General features: G+C 37.3%; 2 protein-coding genes across 2 annotated transcripts in view; both read right to left on the bottom strand.

Annotated features, from left to right (window-relative positions):
• Positions 1-2258: 2258 nt before the first annotated feature.
• On the bottom strand, positions 2259-11938 carry lpar3 (lysophosphatidic acid receptor 3). Its single transcript, XM_053513525.1, has 3 exons — positions 11820-11938; positions 10233-10988; positions 2259-3694 (listed from the first exon to the last, which is right to left on the bottom strand). The coding sequence occupies exons 2-3, from the start codon at positions 10966-10968 to the stop codon at positions 3369-3371; spliced, it is 1062 nt and encodes a 353-aa protein (XP_053369500.1). The 5' UTR covers positions 10969-10988; positions 11820-11938; the 3' UTR covers positions 2259-3368.
• Positions 11939-15315: 3377 nt separating this feature from the next.
• Positions 15316-19546, bottom strand: part of mcoln2 (mucolipin TRP cation channel 2) — an 11966-nt gene continuing 7735 nt past the window's right edge. The window contains exon 14 of the mRNA XM_053513726.1: positions 15316-17839. Within this exon, the coding sequence (XP_053369701.1) occupies positions 17803-17839 (37 nt within the window). The 3' untranslated portion in view covers positions 15316-17802. The remainder of the gene's footprint in view (positions 17840-19546) is intronic.

Raw genomic sequence — 19546 nt, 5'->3', positions numbered from 1 at the left:
TATCGAACCAGAAATCTGAAAATGTGACTTAAAATAACTAAAAAATGCGACGCAGCCCTTAAAGCTCAGAGCATTTTAGGCATTATTTATTTTGCCGCGTTTTTAAATAAACATTTAGAGAGCTCAGATTGTGCAGTGTAGAGTAAGATATCCTTTTTTCAGCACAAAATAGGCAATATATTGTACCTATATAGAAACTTATATTTTGTAAGAACTGAATTTTATTTCTTTTTAACCAACTACACATGACTGAGCAAAAAAAAAAGATCAAATAGACGCACACGATCATGTGTTTTTATGGTTGTTTTTCGGTAGAACAAAGTAATAAAAATAATATGCTCGTTTTGAGAGTTCTATATTTTTTGGAACATTATTCCCAAATTCTGGTAATGTTAACATTTACACATTATAAAAGTAATGATATCTTTTATTCATATCTTTCATACCTGACATATCCGAAAATCCAATTGCAAAATGCTAAAGCTTCCCCGTTAACACCCACCGGCAAGGCTTCCACATAAGCACTTTTGTTTATTGGCATTGACCTGTGCTGTGTAGCCAACACAGTTGCTCTTTTACTTACTAGCATTGGGACCTTTGGTAACTCGAGGCTCTGCTTCATGAAGCTTGAGACTACCTGGAGCATGAACCAGTACTCATGAAGCAGAAAGATACACCAGTGCACATCAGGCTGCCATCTATTCACTGGGTTTTTAGTGGGGTTACACGGGGAACCCGAGGGATCAACAGTGATTTGGCCACTGCTTCACCCAGGATGTCACTAGATCCAACGTGTCGGAGTCAGGTACTGTATAAGAGCTGTATTCATGTATTGGAGTTTATTTACAGCATCCACATTAAATACAGTTGATAAATGTTATGCAAAGATTGGTGTTCAAAAACAGTTAGGAGTCAAATCACAGACAACTAATCAACTAGGGTACGGGAGCAGTCCAAAACACAGTAATCAAACACGTCACCTTATTGATTTCCTTTCTAGTTACCGTTCTTCACAGAGACTTCAAGAAAACCATAACAGGAAGAATCCAGCACAAATGTTAAGCTAATGAGGGAAGCTGCATTCTTTGCAGGTACTTCTCAATTCTTATGGGTTCCTTTCCTTGCTCATCTTCTTGTACTCTTAGGCTTTGTCCACACTTACGGATATTTAAAAAAAGCAAGGATTTTTGTGCATTTTAACAAATGCGAAACTCATACTATGGTGTAGTATTGATGTGTAGACAGTAAAACTGTTTTTAGTTGGTAAACACATGTGCAGCATATGTTACATCCCCTGTGTTTGATGTCACAATAATATTGTCTGAACTTTTTGCATCCTTCCGATTGGCCAACGTGGCTTTGTGGTCAGGGTTATATTTCCGCCTGCTGGCTTGGTGTGTTTCTGTGCGTTTTTACATGTGGACAGGGATTTTTATTCTTTTACTTACTATATATGCTTACTAAACTGCTTAGCCTCTACACGGTTGCATAAGGAACTCTAGGTAATAGACATGGTATACTACACTGGAGGGGGTGCCAATCCATTGCAGGGCACACAGGCACAAGCACAAACATGCTCTCCCTCCAACACTACGGGCAATTTGGAAATGACAGTTGGAAATGACTACATGTCTTAAAACTGTGGGAGGAAACCGGATAACCCGGAGGAAACCCATCCAAAAGTGAGGAGGGAATATGCACACAAACCCAAGGGCAGGACTCGATATATATTTTACTTACTTACATTATTACTTTGCAATGAAAGTCGCCCTGAATCCATCCTTTTATTGATAACAGATTACTGGTCTGCCTATATAGTGATTACACCTATACAACATATTAACTGCAAAAAACGCATGCATACTGTATATCTAACAAATGAGCCTAAACAAGATTCTATGCATCATCTGACTTATCATGTATATAAAGCAAGCAGCTTGGCTAACGTTCCTTGAAATGCCTCGGCCATTCTAGATAAGATCTCTCTGCTGATGCGTTTCTTACTTTTTTTGGAAATCCTGTTCAGACAAGCTGTGACACTTTATCTGTATACATCGCAAGCACCATAGCAACAAAAAGCCAATACATTTCTCTGAAATTGCCAGTTTGTTTTGTGCAGGAAAGCACATAGATTAAAAAAGAACCAATTGACGCTGACATCTCAAGATAATGCAGAATGAATATTAGATACTATACAAGGCACCTGTGCGTTTGTGTGTGCTTTAAAAAAAAAAAAAAAAAAGTTTGTACACATTTTGCCTGGAGAGAAGGAAATCTTTTGAACCTTTGGCCTTTAAGTATATGGTTGGTCATAATCACTGTATGAGTATGAACTTTACAGGAAGGGCAAAGCATGTATTTTATTAACGTGACTAACTGACATGAGTCACATGAGAAGGACTAACATAAGATCATGTTTAAAGGTCCTTGGGTGATTTACTCCTAAGTGTGAGGCGGTAATGTGGGTATTCCACTGCAACCTGTCTAAAGCTTCCAGAGATGTATGTACGACATGACATAGGTTATAATTACAATAATCCAGAATGTTGCAATGCCAGGCGAACTCACGGTCTAATTGGCTACAGCCGCATCAGACTCGGTGTAATGAGTAATGTATATGAAGCAATCACAACAATAAGAGGAAAAACAGGTTTGCAGCCAGGTCTGCAGCTGCATTAGTTTCTCTTCTTACCTTCGATTATGAATGCCATACTAAAGAAATGAAATCTTTTAATTCCCGTCTAATATAATTCTATGATTTTCAGGATGTCCATATTACTTAGCTATAATGGAATATAGACTTGCCTAGACACAGCTAACCACAGAGACCAAAGAAAGAGGAGTGTCTTTTATGTTTTCATGCAGGTTGCACAAGAATTCATTTTAAAGCCTAGTCGGTTCCATGGTACAACTATGACTCTAGACGTTGAGACTTGTTAAGGCAAGCAGAGGTTATTGAATAACAGTGTGAAAAACCTGCAATGGACTGGCTCACAAAGGATGCCTGGCTGAAATAGCCTTGAACTGAGTCTATATAAAAATTAAGAAATAAACCTGTATAAACAAATTGCACTTTATATTCAAATCAATAAGGTGATTACCTTCGAAAACAAAACCACACTAGTTACAAATGCTTTGTCTTTTACAAAAATAAGAAAAAGTGCTGGACTTGTACCTAAAAAAGACACACAACTGAATGTACATCGTACGTCACCATCTAAAATAATAACAATATTATACATATAAAAAAGAAAATCATCTCAGGCTTAAGCTTAACATACTCTAAAACACCTGGAAGTACAGTAACTAACAAATTATTGAGGTCAAACAAAAACAAATATGTCATTGGGTGCTACTTTCTGGAGCTATTAGGTCTTCAGCATGTCCTGTGTTGTATTTTTCTCCTCGGAGAGGCGTAGGCTTGTATTCACATCCGTGCTCGACGTTGCAGCGCGCATGTTGGCCTTTGATGACCTCTGCCGTCGGGTACCATTACAGACACATCGCAGCAAATTCTTGATGGTGGTCCACATCTCATCGTCCTTGTAAGAGTATATGATCGGGTTCAACACAGAGTTAAGGACGGCCAGGAGAAGAAACCAGCGCTTAAACTGTAGCAAATTGCACTGCTCACATTTTAAGCCATCCAGGAGCAGCACAATGAGACCAGGGGTCCAACAGATCACGAATACACCTGCAAGAGGGAGAAACAACGCTACTTTAGAGCAGGTAAATTCAGGGCATTTGTACACACACAGTATACAGTATATTCATGCAAAGCTAATGAAAAATGGACCGGATTTGGGGGATTGATTTCTTTTCTTTTAGAGATCTAACCAAATCTAATTTTGGGACTAGTATTACATTTTTGCATTTTTGTTAAAAACAGCTACACTCATTTTTATATCCAACTCTATGCTTTAACAATAAATATTACAGATTTCGGGAGGTGTTAAGTGATTACCCATGAAGCATTGAGAGAGAGAGAAAAAAAAAGAAAGAGCTGATTAAAGATTTTAGCCTTCTTAGGAGCACTGTGAAATCCATTATTTAATTCAATTGAATTTTATTTGTATAGTGCTTTTAACTATTGACTATTGCTGCAATGGAGCTTTACAAAATGGCAAAATCCCCGGAGATGATAAGAGGAAGAAACCTTAAGAGGAGCCAGACTTAAAAGGGAAACCATCCTCATTTGGGCGATATCAGATAGTACTGTATGTCTGTATGTCTCATAGTGTGCTATGAGGCTGAAAGTTCACTATAACGTCCATTTTCACTGATGGAGCCTTAAGTACAAGACTGTATGTGGGGCTTATCTCTGCGTGGTGTATAACACCTGAACCGTGTCCAACTAGGGGTCGTGAAGGCCAATGGTGACCAATGTGTGACCATTGAGGGCAGTGGTAGCTCAAAGGGTTAAGGCACTGAGTTACTGATCAGAAGATCGGCGGTTCGATCCCCAGCTCCACCAGGTTGCCACTGTTGGGCCCTTGAGCAAGGTCCTTAACCCTAATTGCTCCAGGGGCGCTGTATCATGGTTGACCATGCGCTCTGACCCCAGTTACGCTGGGATATGCGAAGAAGCAATTTCCCTCTGGGATTAATAAATTTCTAATTATTATTGTTATTGTACTCATTCCCATTACTGTGGTAGGACCTCCGGTTAACATTCACACGCTACCGGCAATTTGGGAATGCCACTTAGCCTAACTGCAAGTCTTTACCCAGAGCAAACCCACCTCCAAACTCCATGAACACAGACCGCAGGGCAGGGATCGAGCCCGAGGTTGCAAAGCGACAGTGCTAACCACTAAGCCGCCTTTATCATTGCTACCAAATTTCAATACCGAAAGAGTCAATTCAATCATCGTCACTTAGCCAGGAAGCATGCAGCATTCTGGTTACAGATGAGCCTCAATTGCATGTTGTATATTGAGAGGCTTGATTACAGTGTGTCCTGTAGCAGGTGCTTGAAATCATCATAATTTTATCCGCGTGCGATGTGTTATATACAAGAAGGACATCACCGTCCAGACAACCTACATGACGCGATTGTGGTGGAATCAATTTAATAATAGAAAGTACTCGTGTTTATCGAGCAAGAGGAACAAAACCACTGCTATGTTCCTCTCATCATTCAGGTTTGCATAATGTTACAAAACTTCCCTTAAAATCCCCAGTCACGCATTTCTCCTCCCTCATCCTCTGATCTTAATTATATTTTATCAGGCGACAATTAGCAAGCATCTATTTGCCAACTTGGGCAGCTTGCACGCAATTATTTGCTAAGTTTAACATTAATGTATTAAGTGTGCTGCTGATGACTTTAACTGCAACCAGCTGAACTGTCAAATTACTGTAAAGCAAACGTCTTGTAATATGAACGTTTTTCGATTAGATTTTATATTATATAATAGATTATAATGTTTTTTATTTATCAGTATCGACAGTATTGTTGTGTACTATTGTTTATTGCACACACTCATTTTTTTCAGTAAATCGTAAACTCAAAGTTTCTTTTAACAGCAGGAAAAATCAGCATGCAAAAATAAAAAAAAGCATCATTAGCATGCAAGGTGTTGAATACGAAAGCCAAATTTATTTTATCAGTAAAGTTTTGTGAGCCGAAGAAGGACGTTTTCTCTTTTCTCACTTTCTCTTTTTAGTGGAAAGACAAAGAGAGAGAGTTTTGAGTGACGGCAAGTCAGATATGGAATGCATTGTACAAGGAACGTAATTACTGTGCTCTGTGCAGAGTTCAAAACAAAGAAATGAAGAGAACGAGCTCGTCTTCGGAAATGCAAACTTGGTTCAAAATCAAAATGACAAAATGATGTCATTATTTATGTTGTAAAACTGATTTGAGTGGAAACATCGGTCCAACGTAAAAGTACAAAGTTGAAACGTAAAAGTTAAACCACCCAGTTATATATAGGTTTATATTTTCGTGATATGAAACGACTGTGTAAATAGGATGAAGAGCTGAAAAGTAAAACTAGAGATATGTGTTGTGAAGTGTAATGTTCTTATTTTTGTCATTAGAATCTTTAACGAAAAATCAGTAGAATCTGTTCAATCAGAGTTTCTTCAAAGTTCTGGCTTCCGTGAGTAAGAGACCAAAATAAAGCTACTTTGAAAGGCCATGTTAAAAAAATATGACGCGTTTTGGGAAAATTGTTTTGTACTCTTGACATGTCATCAGTTCAACATTTACAGTAGGTCTAATGGCAAAGCATAATGTTAGCTAGAAATCCAACATGCAGGTATCACAATTCCTGTAAAGGACTAGGTGGCGACATAAAGTACAGCTGTGTAGGAATTTCTCCTTGGTGTTGTCCAACTGCAGAACCCATGGTCGACAACGAGATAACAAAGTTCATACAGGATCTCATTGTTTATTCTTATTAACTGGGGACAAATATAAAATCAAAATATTAAATATACTATGGAAACACCAAAAAAGATCATCCGCAAGACAAGACAAGACTAAAAGTTATAGAGGCTGCCAAGAGGCCAACGGCAGCATTAATGGAGCTGCAGGACTACGCTAGACCTGGAGGGTTTGGAATAAAACAGCCAAATCAAGATATGCTAATTTGGTAAACTCTAAGAGTAAATGAACGAGTGCTTTTTTTATTCGTCTTCTATACCAGTCAACCTGCATACAGTGTCACGGGGAGCCTATCCCAGGAGACTTTGGGCATGAGGTGGGGTACACCCTGGACAGCTTGCCAATTTATTGCAGGGCACACACATAAACACACACACTACGGACAATTTAGGAATGCCACTCAACCCAACACGCATGTCTTTGGACTCCCACCGAACCAGAACATGCAAACTCCAGGCACTCGGACCTGCGGAGGGAATCGAACCCGGACAGTGGAGGTGCAAGGCCATAATTCGAACCACTACGCCACCATGCTTTATTACAGTATAAGCAAAACGTGCTGGGTATTAGTTATGTGCACTCAAGTTATTTAACTTGTTATTGTTCCATTTTTGTTTAGAATGTTGTTGGTTTCTTTAATGCAGCTCTAAAGATGATGCGAAATTCCAAGACTGAACAGAGGAACATACCTACAGTAATGAACCAGTGATGAACAGCGTGTAGGGGCTTGTATTCAGAAATAACAGTGCTCCTGAAAGCAGCAGCTGAGCACAACAATAATGACTTTGTTTTTCAAAAACAGAACACACACCAACACATAAAGCAGAAATACGCAAAGCATTACAAAGTTTAAAAGGGCAATAATTGGACTTATTTAGCCAAATTACTACACTATACACAACTGTAGCACAATTTACTAGAAGGAAAAGCGTAACCATAAGATTTTACAATGTAACCACATCAACTGGGGAACCCTCTATGGTTAGCACATGCCACATGAACGTTACCATCCCCTCTAATCTTATAATAAAAAAATTCTGGAGGAAAAAAGGCACGGAATATATATATATATTGTACATGTGGCAGTTCAGCTCAGTAGGGGTAGCTTTGTGGTGTGATGTTGATCTACTTCACACAAGGTCACAGGTTCAAACCCCAGCACCAACAAACTGCCCCTATCAGGGCCCTGAGCAAGGCCCTCATCCCTTAACTTTGCAGATTCATAAGATAAATGTACAGTAAGTCACTCTGCATAAACGTAGAATGCGTGAAGGGCTTGAAAAAATGTAAAGAAAAAAAACAAACTGCAAATTAAAGACTCTTTCTATTGGCTTCAAGAATGTAATATGAAATGTAATATTTCATTTCTCCCTTATTGTTTTAATCATGGCGATATTAGAAATGGCTTGTTAAATTCCAATCCTTTAAAAAGTCATCAAGAATTGCCAGAAAAACAAGCTTCAGATGCCCCTACGTCATCGAGAACGTTTATCAATGAAGCATTACTGGAATGTTTTGCGGCTGCTTATGCACACTGTATAAGGAATAAAATAAACCAACCAACAATGTTAAAGAAACATTATCACTTATAGTCTGCTATGACGCAATACAACCACAATGTTCATACAAGAGCTAGTCAAGTTAAACTAGGAAGTCAAGTCAACTTGCAGAAGAGACACATCTGTCTGTGTGAACTGTACACACAATCATTTACAGTACCAACACCACTCGCACATTACAGGAATTCGGTTGGGAGTTCTTGCCACATCTCCTCGTACAGTCTGGATCCCGCTCCAAGCCATTTCCACATGTTTGGGCCATTAAAGGAGTTCCTGGGAGGCCAGTGTTTCAGATGTGAAGCAGGAAATCTGGTCATGTCTCTGGTGTACTGAGAAGACTTTCTACCTTGATGGTAAACCAAGCACTAGTGAAACACTGGGCTAAGTGCATTAGTGTAGCAGGAGATTATATAGAGAACTGTAGAAGAACAAAGGGAGTTTTTACTCTCATAATTGTGTGAAAGTCCTGGTTTGACTTGAACACCCCATATAATCATTCATGCTTTTAGAAGAGGGCTAAAGAAAGTCTCCAATGTCAGTGGTTGGTAATGGTCAATTATTTATTTATTTATTTATATATTTATTTATTTGCTTAATTAACTTTAAGAGTAAAAAAGAAATGGATGCAATTGATAATTAAAATATTGACTGTTTATATAGTACCTGTTGCATGAAAAAAAAAATGCTTTAATATACTGCAAAACTAGCACGTTAGCAAGGGAAAATAAATTAAATCTAGTCAAATGTATCTAATTGTCTTACTATAATGTTATAGTAAACCAAAAAAAAAAGCGATTACACTTATTTTTAGACATCTTGTACTACTTTGTAAGTGTAAATTTCATGTTTTATGGGCAGATAATTATGCTTTTTTTTTTTCGTGAGATTGTATAAAAGAAATAAAACAATACAAATTAACAAATAATCAGCTTCTGATCATTAATTACTTTCTTATACCAGCATGCCCTGTTGTATTTTATACTTTATAAAGTATAAAAAAAAGCTGCACACAGTGAAGCATACAGCTTTTCGAACTATGACATGTAACCTTTGGTCCTTTTCGCTGCGATACGCTACTACGTGCAATGATACTTAACCCAGACAACTCATTTATCTTAAGATTTCATCTTGTGCGTTACGTAACTCAGCCTGCTGTGAACGGCAAAGGTTGATTAATGTGCAGCAGTGTAATATTACACCCTCTAAAATAGATTACTGAAATAATGCTTTTTAAGTCTTTATTGTTGTGGAAGCTTCATATTATTCAGTCTAACTGTCGTGTTCAGAAAGCAAGCAGGGCAAGTACAGGCAGGGTGCTTTAAAAAATGAAATAAAAGGAGTCATTGTCTAGGATTGACTTCATCTGTTGCTATCGGAACACTCAAACTCTCAAGTGAAACTTTGGTCTTTAAGAAACTCTCATTTTCATAACAACGTTGTACATGACATAATCTAACATAACGAACGGTGTGGAAATTCAACGCCTTTCATTTAGAATCGGGTTGAAAGTGACCTTGATATTTATCTAATCCATTAATACAAACGAAAAAAAAACAAGAACACAAATGTCAAGGTGAGTACGCTGCCATAATACAAAGGAACTGATTTCTATCAAGCAAATGTTTTTCTTTTTAGCAGCACCCTATAGAAATTCATTCATCATAGACCCTGTCCTGATACACACAGATACGTTTGAAAGCACAGATTCTTCTCACATTTAAACAAACCTGCATTTTGGGTCACTGCAAATGAAGTTTATCTAAAACAACTTTAAATGGAAAAAAAAAATAATTTGGACAGGAACAAGTTGTGTTTTTATGCAACACCGTCAATGTTCTCATACACATGTTGGTCGTGCACGTTTTAGGAGTGTGTTTATTTTGGCAATGCTGAGCACATTGTTGATTTACTCCTACAGGAAATCCACAATAGTACAAACAGCACTTTGAATAATTTTTGGAAAACGTCTAATAATCTTAAGCTGGTTTTGTCGTTCTTTTTGACCATTTAATGTTTTTCTGTATTTCTGTATATGGAAATTTGTTAATGTTCCATATTTTTAAGAGACTTAATAGGCACAATAAACAACACTGTGTTCAAACCAAAGTAACCAATTACACCAAATATCTTCAACATGTTAAATACATACTTCATATGTACTTTTTGTATGATACATATATTCTCATTTTACATTGTCTGGTCCAAAAAAGTGCCAACAAAGAGCAGTTTATCAAAAGAGTAACCAAAAATCGATTTAGAAAGTAAAAACAGAAACCTACCCAATACAGTCATCACTGTTTTAACGAGCTTGATCGGCGTCCTCTTGCGTTTCAAAGATCCAGTGGCATGGCCGTTTAGTACACTGGTTTTCTTCCTTACGTAGATATATATCCTTAAGTATATGGCGACCATTATGAGGAAAACCAACAAGTTGAACACTGACCAGAAGATCAGGTAGCTCCTGCTGAAGACCGGTGCCAGCAGTGAGCACTGTTCGATACTGCAGATGCAGTTCCAGCCCAGGCTCGGTACTGCACCCATAAAGAGGGAGAAGGCCCAAACTAGCACAATCAAAAGGGTCACCCGGCGCTTCGTAAGGTTACTGTGCATCTTCCAGTTCATGATGGAGATGTAACGCTCCAAAGCGATCACAAGCAGGTTCGCGAGCGAGGCCGAGAGACTTGTATCCAAAATGCCCTGCCGAAAAAAGTACCCATGAACACTCAATGTTTTGGACACTTTACCTGTATTGAACATGAGATACAGGTATGCGATCCCAGCAAGAAAGTCCGAAGCAGCAAGGTTGCCCACAAGATAATAGAATGCGTAGTGAAACCGTTTGTTGGTGATCACAGCGGTGATGACCATTGCGTTGGACACCAGGATGAAGCAACAGAAGATGCAGCCCACAGACTGAAGTAGAGCGAGGTGCTCCCAGTCTTGAGTAACATGGTTGCTTTTGTTGTAGAAAAACTGCATGGACTCATTATAATAACACTCGTTGTGACTGGACATCTTGTGCAGATCAAATCGCTCTGGAAGATGATAAGGAAATAGCAGAGGGGAAAAAAACAGAATAGACATAAATCATAATGTAATTATATAAACCAATAAAAGTCCTATTACTCTAATATGCATTGTCTAGGGCGCGTGAATGAGGTTTGTGTGAGCAAACAGCAAACTTGACTTTAGAGAAGAGCCTTCATTTTTTTACTTTTATGATTATTTAAAACCCTTAAAATCCAAGCGGGACAGATATGTGCCGGCAACACAGCATAGGTCAATGATGAGATAAAAATATGCATGCTTATATGGAAGCCTTGCTTAACGGCGAGGTTATAGCCATCAAACTGTGTATTTGATAAATTTCGGATATATGTCAGGCAGAACAAAAGTTATCATTACCAAATGAGAGTATTATTATTATTATTATTATTATTCATAGAAACAACTGAAAACAATAATAAAAACATGTGAACATTTTTTTGTTCAGTCATGTTTGTATAGTTGGTTAACATGAAATACATACTCAGTTCATTATACTGTAAGGCAAATTAAGGTTGTGCTAATAAAACATAAATGTCACGCTATACTAATAATTAATTCAAACTAAAATATATATTTTAGATCAGTTAATTAAGACAGAAACTTCTAATTTAATGTGATTTAATTTGGTTTTATATGTTTGGAATTTTTATTCTTATGCTTATGATGATAAAAAGGATTCACCTGAATACAATCTGACAGTTTTAGGTAAAGAAAGAAAAGAAAGAAAGATCAAAGGGGAGTGAAGTCAGCGCGGAAACATAGTAAATAGAAAAACTGCTACAGTGTAAAAAGCGGAGAATTTCGGAATCGATACTTACAGTCCGACAAACAGATCGTGGGTCATGAAGTCACCTGCGGCGTTAGTGTGTGAAAGGATGCAGTCCATGTGAGGTTCTTCCTGGTTCTCGCTGGGGTTTTTTCTAGCAAACTGAGCAGACGGGTGAAGCTGGAGGGTTTGAAAAGGACGAGGGCGGTCACAGTGTGGGTGTGGAAAGCCGCACTGACTAACTGCTGGGTCTCTCTTTTTTTTTTTTTCTTCTTTTTTTGAACTACTATGCATTTAAAGCACTCCTCTATACCGTGCTTATTCATGCATATGACATCTCATTGGAAATGCATGTGTTTGCAATATATATATTTATATAAATATGAATGTATATACACTCATTGTTTATGAACAGAATAATCACGGTACGACCTTATGAAGGCTTTACAGTAGCAGACACTATCAGTATCAACTGTTCAAAGGAGGATTATTGCATATTTTTTACAATTTAGAAAGAAAGGGAAAAAAATCAGAAAAAAACATGTAGGTGTTTCCAAACTTTTCACTGGTAGTGTGTATTTTGTGTTTTCCTGTTTATTATTAGCTGAGGTTTTGCAAAAAAAGAAAAAAAAATCTTTCTTAGATATACAGTATATCGGTATACTTACATATATAGTAGGCTATATATATATATATATATATATATATATATATATATATATATTTACACACTCAACAAAAATATAAACGCAACACCTTTAGGCATTTGGCAGACGCTCTTATCCAGAGCGACTTACATTTTTTTTTTTATCTCATTACACATCTGAGCAGTTGAGGGTTAAGGGCCTTGCTCAAGGCCCCAACAGTGGCAACTTGGTGGTTGTGGGGTTTTGAACCTGGGATCTTCCGAACCGTAGTCCAATGCCTTCACCACTGAGCTACCCCTGACACCTTTGTTTCTGCTCCGATTTTTCATGAGATGGACATAAAGATCTAAAATTCATTCATTTCACAATATTACCATTTCTCTCAAACATTGTTCACAAATCAGTCTAAATGTGTGATAGTGAGCACTTCTGCTTTGCTGAGATAATCCATCCCACCTCCCAGTCTGCCATCTGCCCTGAACAATGTAAACCGAGATTCATCCGTGAAGAGAACACCTCTCCAACGTGCCAGACGCCATCGAATGTGAGCATTTGCCCACTCAAGTCTGTTACGGCGACGAGCTGGAGTCAGGTCAAGACCCCGATGAGGACGACGAGCATGCAGTTGAGCTTCCCTGAGACGGTTTCTGACAGTTTGTGCAGAGATTGTTTGGTTATGCAAACCAATTGTTTCAGCAGCTGTCTGAGTGGCTGGTCTCAGACGATCTTGGAGGTGAACCTGCTGGATGTGGAGGTCCTGGGCTGGTGTGGTTACACGTGGTCTGCGGTTGTGAGGCCGGTTGGATGTACTGCCATATTCTCTGAAACGCCTTTGGAGACGGCTTATGGTGGAGAAATGAACATTCAATGCACGAGCAACAGATCTGGTTGACATTCCTGCTGTCAGCATGCCAATTGCACGCTCCCTTAATGCTTGTGGCATCTGTGGCATTTTGCTGTGAGACAAAACTGCACATTCCAGGGTGGCCTTTTATTGTGGGCAGTATAAGGTACACCTGTGCACTACTCATGATGTCAGGTCAGCATCTTGATGTGGCACACCTGTAAGGTGGGATGGATTATCATAGCAAAGCAGAAGTGCTCACTATCACACATTTAGACTGATTTGTGAACAATGTTTGAGAGAAATGGTAATATTGTGTATCTGGAATGAATTTTAGATCTTTATGTCCATCTCATGAAAAATCGGAGCAGAAACAAAGGTGTTGCGTTTATATTTTTGTTGAGTATATATATATATATATATATATATATATATATATATATATATATATATATAGAGAGAGAGAGAGAGAGAGAGAGAGAACAGGACTTCTTATGATTTTAATATAGTCATAAGGAATCGTTCTCCAGGATTCGTTAAGGGCTTTGTGTCATTTAAGAGTTTTAATGCCTCTGTTATTGTTCTACACTATAGAAAATTGTAAAAATAAAGAAAACACCTTCTTGTTCACTATAGTGAAAAAATAGTTTGTTAAGAGAAACATACACTTATATTGGCCATGTAACACCTGTTAGAAACGCTTGTACATCCACCCTTTCTCATTTTTACTCATTCAGTCAGCCAACCATGTGGCAGCAGTACAGATTTAAAAAGATTTTTTGCTGATACAAGTGCAAAAAATTCTTGTGTTTGCATGGAACATCACTGTAGAGAAGAACATGATCTCATATGATCTTGCTTTTCTCTGTGATCGTTGTTTTGTACTATAAGCATGCAAAAAATCACATCAAAATGCAACATTTGAAAAAAGAAGGCCATTATAACCACTACTGAGGCTGCAGAGTAAACCTAAGGGTAAGAAGGGTAAGCCAGGAAAAATGCTACTTAGACACTGTTTACTGTAGGGTTGATCAACCCTGGGTCGTCCATGTGAAGGTGTTTGATGTAAGACAGACATTTTTGTCACTTTTTTTTTCATTAATTTCTTTTGTGCTTTTTCAACACAACTTTTTGCTTTTTATCAATCGCTAGGTTTGGTGTTGTGCAAGCTAGGAGTAGAGAGAGTGCCTTCCTCCAGGGACCACCATTAGCGCTTGTTGCAGTTATCATTTTGTTCACTAATACATAATACATAACTATGGAAGTCAAGTGGAGCTTCAAGCATGCTGCCTATTGATTGTCTATTTTCTGGAATGAGAAACCAATAAACAATAAACAGGCTTAAATCGATCAATTAAAAGCATTTTTTTTTTTATTGTTGGTCTTTCGAAACTTGCTCATATTGATTCTGTGGTCAATTAATCTTTTTTTAATCATTTGAATCATCAAATCAAATCCCAGTTGTTACTTCTTGGAAGATAAAGACAGATATGCATCTAAAATATCCTGACACTTGACTAATAAGATTCTTTGGATGGAAATTGCTTCACATCATCCCAGATCCTCTAGCGTACTTAACAATAAGAATTATCCCAGGTTCTATTTTGTTTTTCTTTATAACTCCAAAACCACCGCACTGCAAAAACAAACACACAGTGTGTAATTCACCAACACCTAAACACACCCAATGAACCTAGTAATTACCAGATTAGCTGAATCAGCTGTGTTTGATCAGAAGAATCACCAAAGTGTGTTGGAGTTGAAGAGCCCTGATCTACAGTAATTTTATACAGTAAAAAAACAAAAAAAATTAACCGTCTTCTGCAACTTTCTAGCAGTTATCATGTATCAGACTCTAAAATACACTTCCAGGCAGATTCTTGACAGTCCTTTATTATAGTTATAATTCTCTTTGAATAAACATGGGTTTCCTCTGTGAATTTTTAAGTTTGTCCCTATCTCCCAAAATCAAAACTGGCTGTTATAAAATAATAAACCACATTTGTATATTGCCAATCTTTCAAGGTGACTTTTTACCTGACAAGGCCAGTTATTTTAAACCTGTAAAAATCAACAATGAAAACAAAAAAAAAAAAGGAAGGGAAGTGCAAGAATCCCCAGAAAAAGCACCTAGCTCCTGGTATATAATGAAGTGAAAATACAGTTTTACCAAGAATGCCTCACTATAGGTAATGTTAGTACATATGTAGATTATTTCTCCTTAACAGCTCTGGCGTCAGACCCATATGCTCGCCACAATTATTTCTAAATTCCAAATGCATTTTCTCAAAAAATAAACAAATAAATAAACGTAAATGTTGCTTATTCTGTAACTGTGGCATATGGCAGGGGTAATACTCTGCCTCTTATTAAGATAAATTTCAGATTTCTTTCATATTTACTAGCCATCTGACCCAGCAAACATTTGAACATTTGAGACGTAATTATATTATAGTCTTCTTAATGGATGTTATTGATTAGCTTCTTCCTTTGGGTAATGCGGGTAAATGATAGAGTAGATTGTATACAGTATAATGGAAGATTTTGCCATTGAGAGAAGCCGACTTGATTTAGTTGTTCTATTTCCTGAGATCATAAAACATTACATGTTTAGGATACTAATATTTTTCACCCATCTTCATCATATTTTTTTTTATTCACCTGCAATGTTTTACATCTGTAATCAAAAGTCAGAGAATGACACAAATATTAATTTTACCATCAGTCCTGTGTCATGTCAACAGCCTAGTGAGACCAGTCATGCGTGGGGTTGCTTTTCATCCAGGGGAGTGGGCTCACTCACGATTTTGCCTAAAAACACAGCAATGAATAAAGAATGGTGCAAAAACATCCTCCGAGAGCAACTTCTCCCAACCATCCATGAACAGTTTGGTGATAAACCATGCCTTTTCCAGCATGATGGAGCACCTTGCAAAAATGATAATTAAGTGTATCATGGAACAAAATCTAAACATTTTGGGTCCATGGCCAGGAAACTCTCCAGACCTTAATCCCACTGGGTGGACAAACAAAACCCCACAAGTTCTGACAAACTCCAAGCAATTATTATGCAACAACGGTCTTCCATCAGTCAGGTTGTGGCCCAGAAGTTGATTGACAGCATGCCAGGGTGAATTGCAGAGGTCTTGAAAAAGAAGGGTCAACACTGCTAATATTGACTCTTTGCATAAAATTTATGTAATTGTCAATAAGAGTCTTTGACACTTATGAAATGCTTGTAATTATATTTAAGTATTCTATAGTAACATCTGACGAAAAAGAACATCAAAACACTGGAGCAGCAGACTTAGTAAAAATCAATACTATATTATGTACAACTTTCACTTGTAAATGCAGATTTAAACAGGAAGTGAAACATTTCAGAAAAGCACCTTGTTTTTATAAATAATGAAGTGAAAGTGTTATTGAGGTTGTTTAATGCCCAGGTAATTGAGGCACACACACAGCTACTGTATCCATGGTGTAAATGAAACCGTGATACTGTACATTAAACCAGGCCACCTTCTTCCATTACTCAATTGTCCAGGTCATGTAACTGTTGTATGAGCTTTCAGCAGTGGACAGGGGTCAGCATGGGCACTCTGACCAGTCTGTGGCTACGCAGCCCCATAAACCGCAGGTTGCAATGCATGGTGTGTATAACTTTCGCAGCAACATGTGCTACAGTAGCTCTTCTGTGGGATTGGCCCAAACAGGCTAGACTTTGCTTTCCATGTGGATTAATGAGCTTTGGATGCCCATGATTCATCAGTTGTCCTCCTTAGAATACTTTTGTTAGGTATTAACCACTGCATACCAGGTACATCCCAGAAGACCTGCTGTTTTATAGATACTCTAAACCAACTTTTGAGCCATCATCATGCGGCCCTGGCTCAGTTCATTATGCCTGGCCGCATATTGCTGCTTCTACGACACATGCACATCGATTTTAAGAACTGACTATTCACTTGCTGCTTAATATTTCCCACCCCTGGACAGGCGTCAGTTTAAGGTGATCATCGATGTTATTCACTTCAATAGTCGATGCATTTAATGTTATGGTTAATTGGAGTATTTTTTTGCATTTGCTCTGCAAATGTCTTGTTTTAACAAAGGTTTTGAACACTAAACTTGCTGAAGACAGCATTTTTCTTAACAATATATAATTATGGTTAATAGGTTTTTGCATTGCATTAGAGCCATTTTCTTGCAATCATTTTAGCAGCTTGCTTCTGGAAATAATTTAATAGAAAACACTTCTATTTCCTGCATTTGTAACACATGCCAGGGTTAATTTCCCAATTCTTATTATGATCAATTTCCCAGAGTCTTAATTATATTATAGTCCCCTTCATGGATGCTAATGATCTGCTTTTTCCTTTGGTTAATGCCTGTTATGTTCTGATCCCTGATACACATGTAAAGGATAGGGTCAAGGATAGATCACATTATGGAAGCATTTAGGGCCACAATTACAGATTTTCTTGCAGGGATGGCCGGCTTGACTGGGCTCCTTTAGTTGTTCAATGTCTTGAGAATGTCTATCAGCTGATTAGAATGGTGGAATCGTCTTTGGAAACTCTGCAAAGATAAACACACAAATATAAGACTAAGACTATAATATAAGTAAATATATTTGAACAAAAAAGAATATCCCCCTATTTTGTACTATATGTCAAACTGTTATCTTCAGACTATAACAATAACGAGGCTTGGCACATTTTCTAATGTCTTTTATCATTTTTTAAATCCCCCGTGTCACGTGCCAGGAATGCCTTTGTTACTCATCAGTAGCCTTGCTTTCGCAGAAACTAGTTTAAGTCCAATGACCTATATTATCACTTATCATGTTATTTTAGTTTTGTTTAGGCTTTTGCTAAATACTGATTAATTATATGAATGTTGCATACAGTTCTATGACTTTACAATGTCCCTATCAATGGGAGTTAAAGTTAAATTGGAATTTGTGATGAAAATCATCATATATAAACTCGTTAACGTGAATGACAATCCCCGTTAAGGGTGACTCAGAGCCAACTGCAGTCATTCCCAGGAACATTCAGCTAGTGAAATGCATAGTCATTGAAAATCTATGTGGATGTCTGTGGGAACTCTGCACACAATCATGTACCAACACCACTTATACATCACAAGAACTCTGTTGTGAGTTATTGCCACATCCCCTGTACAGCCCTGACCTCGCTACAATACATTTACAGATGCTTGGGCTGTTAAGGGAGTTCCTGGGAGGCCAGTGTTTCAGATGTGAATCAGGAAATCCAATAATGGCCCTGGTGTACTGAGAAAACTTTCTCCCTTCATGGGATCCAAGCACTAGTTTTCTAAAATTATCTATATTAATCTGCTGTCCAAATAAATTTGATCTAGAATTTGTTTTTGTCAGGAGCGTAACTATTTATTTATTTATGAGTTACCATAAACCTTCCACCAAAAAGCAGTTGTGTTTAAATCCTCCTATTTATAATGTATTAAATTTTTCTAATTTTATCAATGTTCATCTCAAAGAGCAAATAAAATCACTGCTTTTTGTCTCTGAAACTTTATCTCACCTAATATTATTACAGCCATGTGATAAAAAGGACAGTCTTCTCTTGTTATACCGGTTTGCTAGAGAAGAGGTGGGTATGTGTACACTTTTGAATTTCCAGTTTGCATTGGATTTCCTTTTGCTAATGGCAAAACTGTGGGCTAGTGTAGCTGTGATATTAAGCAACATTTTAAAAAAAATTAAAAATTATTTTCTTTGTTCAATTACTTTAGAATGATATATAGAAAGAATATATACATCACTATAATAAACATAGTGAGCTTTCAAGTCACATCAAGTAATTGTTAAAAGTATTTAATAATTATTAAAAGAATAAAACAAACAAACAAAAGTCTATAAAGACAAACAATAAAGCTGATCAGTCAGGTACCATTAATATACACTCGTGAAATCATTATTTATATCTTTTCATAATGCAATAGACTCAATAATTCATGGTAACTAACTGGTATTTTACTCACATATGAACGTACATATAAAACATATAGATATAATAATAATTCAATGGTCAAATGAGAAGAAATGACATGCATCCTCTCACAGAGCCCAATACGGCTATAAAGCAGTCACATGTTGCAATAATTTTATGACCAGTGATAAATACGTTCCTAAAACCTAAACGTAAATCACTTATCACATCTCATCTCAATCCTTTTGGTGGCTAAGTAGATAAGTGGCTTTTATCTGTGGTTCACTGCGTCAAATTATGGTTAGGATTC

The sequence above is a fragment of the Clarias gariepinus genome, chromosome 15 (assembly GCF_024256425.1).
Source record: "Clarias gariepinus isolate MV-2021 ecotype Netherlands chromosome 15, CGAR_prim_01v2, whole genome shotgun sequence".
NCBI classification, from domain to species: domain Eukaryota; kingdom Metazoa; phylum Chordata; class Actinopteri; order Siluriformes; family Clariidae; genus Clarias; species Clarias gariepinus.
Note: the sequence above shows the minus strand (reverse complement) of the source record. Positions and strands in the feature narration are given on the sequence as shown.

Excerpts from the sequence above, each read along its gene's own strand:
- lpar3 (XM_053513525.1), bottom strand. The coding sequence starts at position 10,968 with ATGTCCAGTCACAACGAGTGTTATTATAATGAGTCCATGCAGTTTTTC. Across the intron at positions 3,695-10,232 it reads AACAGTGATGACTGTATTGG|GTGTATTCGTGATCTGTTGG; the intron begins GTAGGTTTCTGT and ends TCCCTCTTGCAG.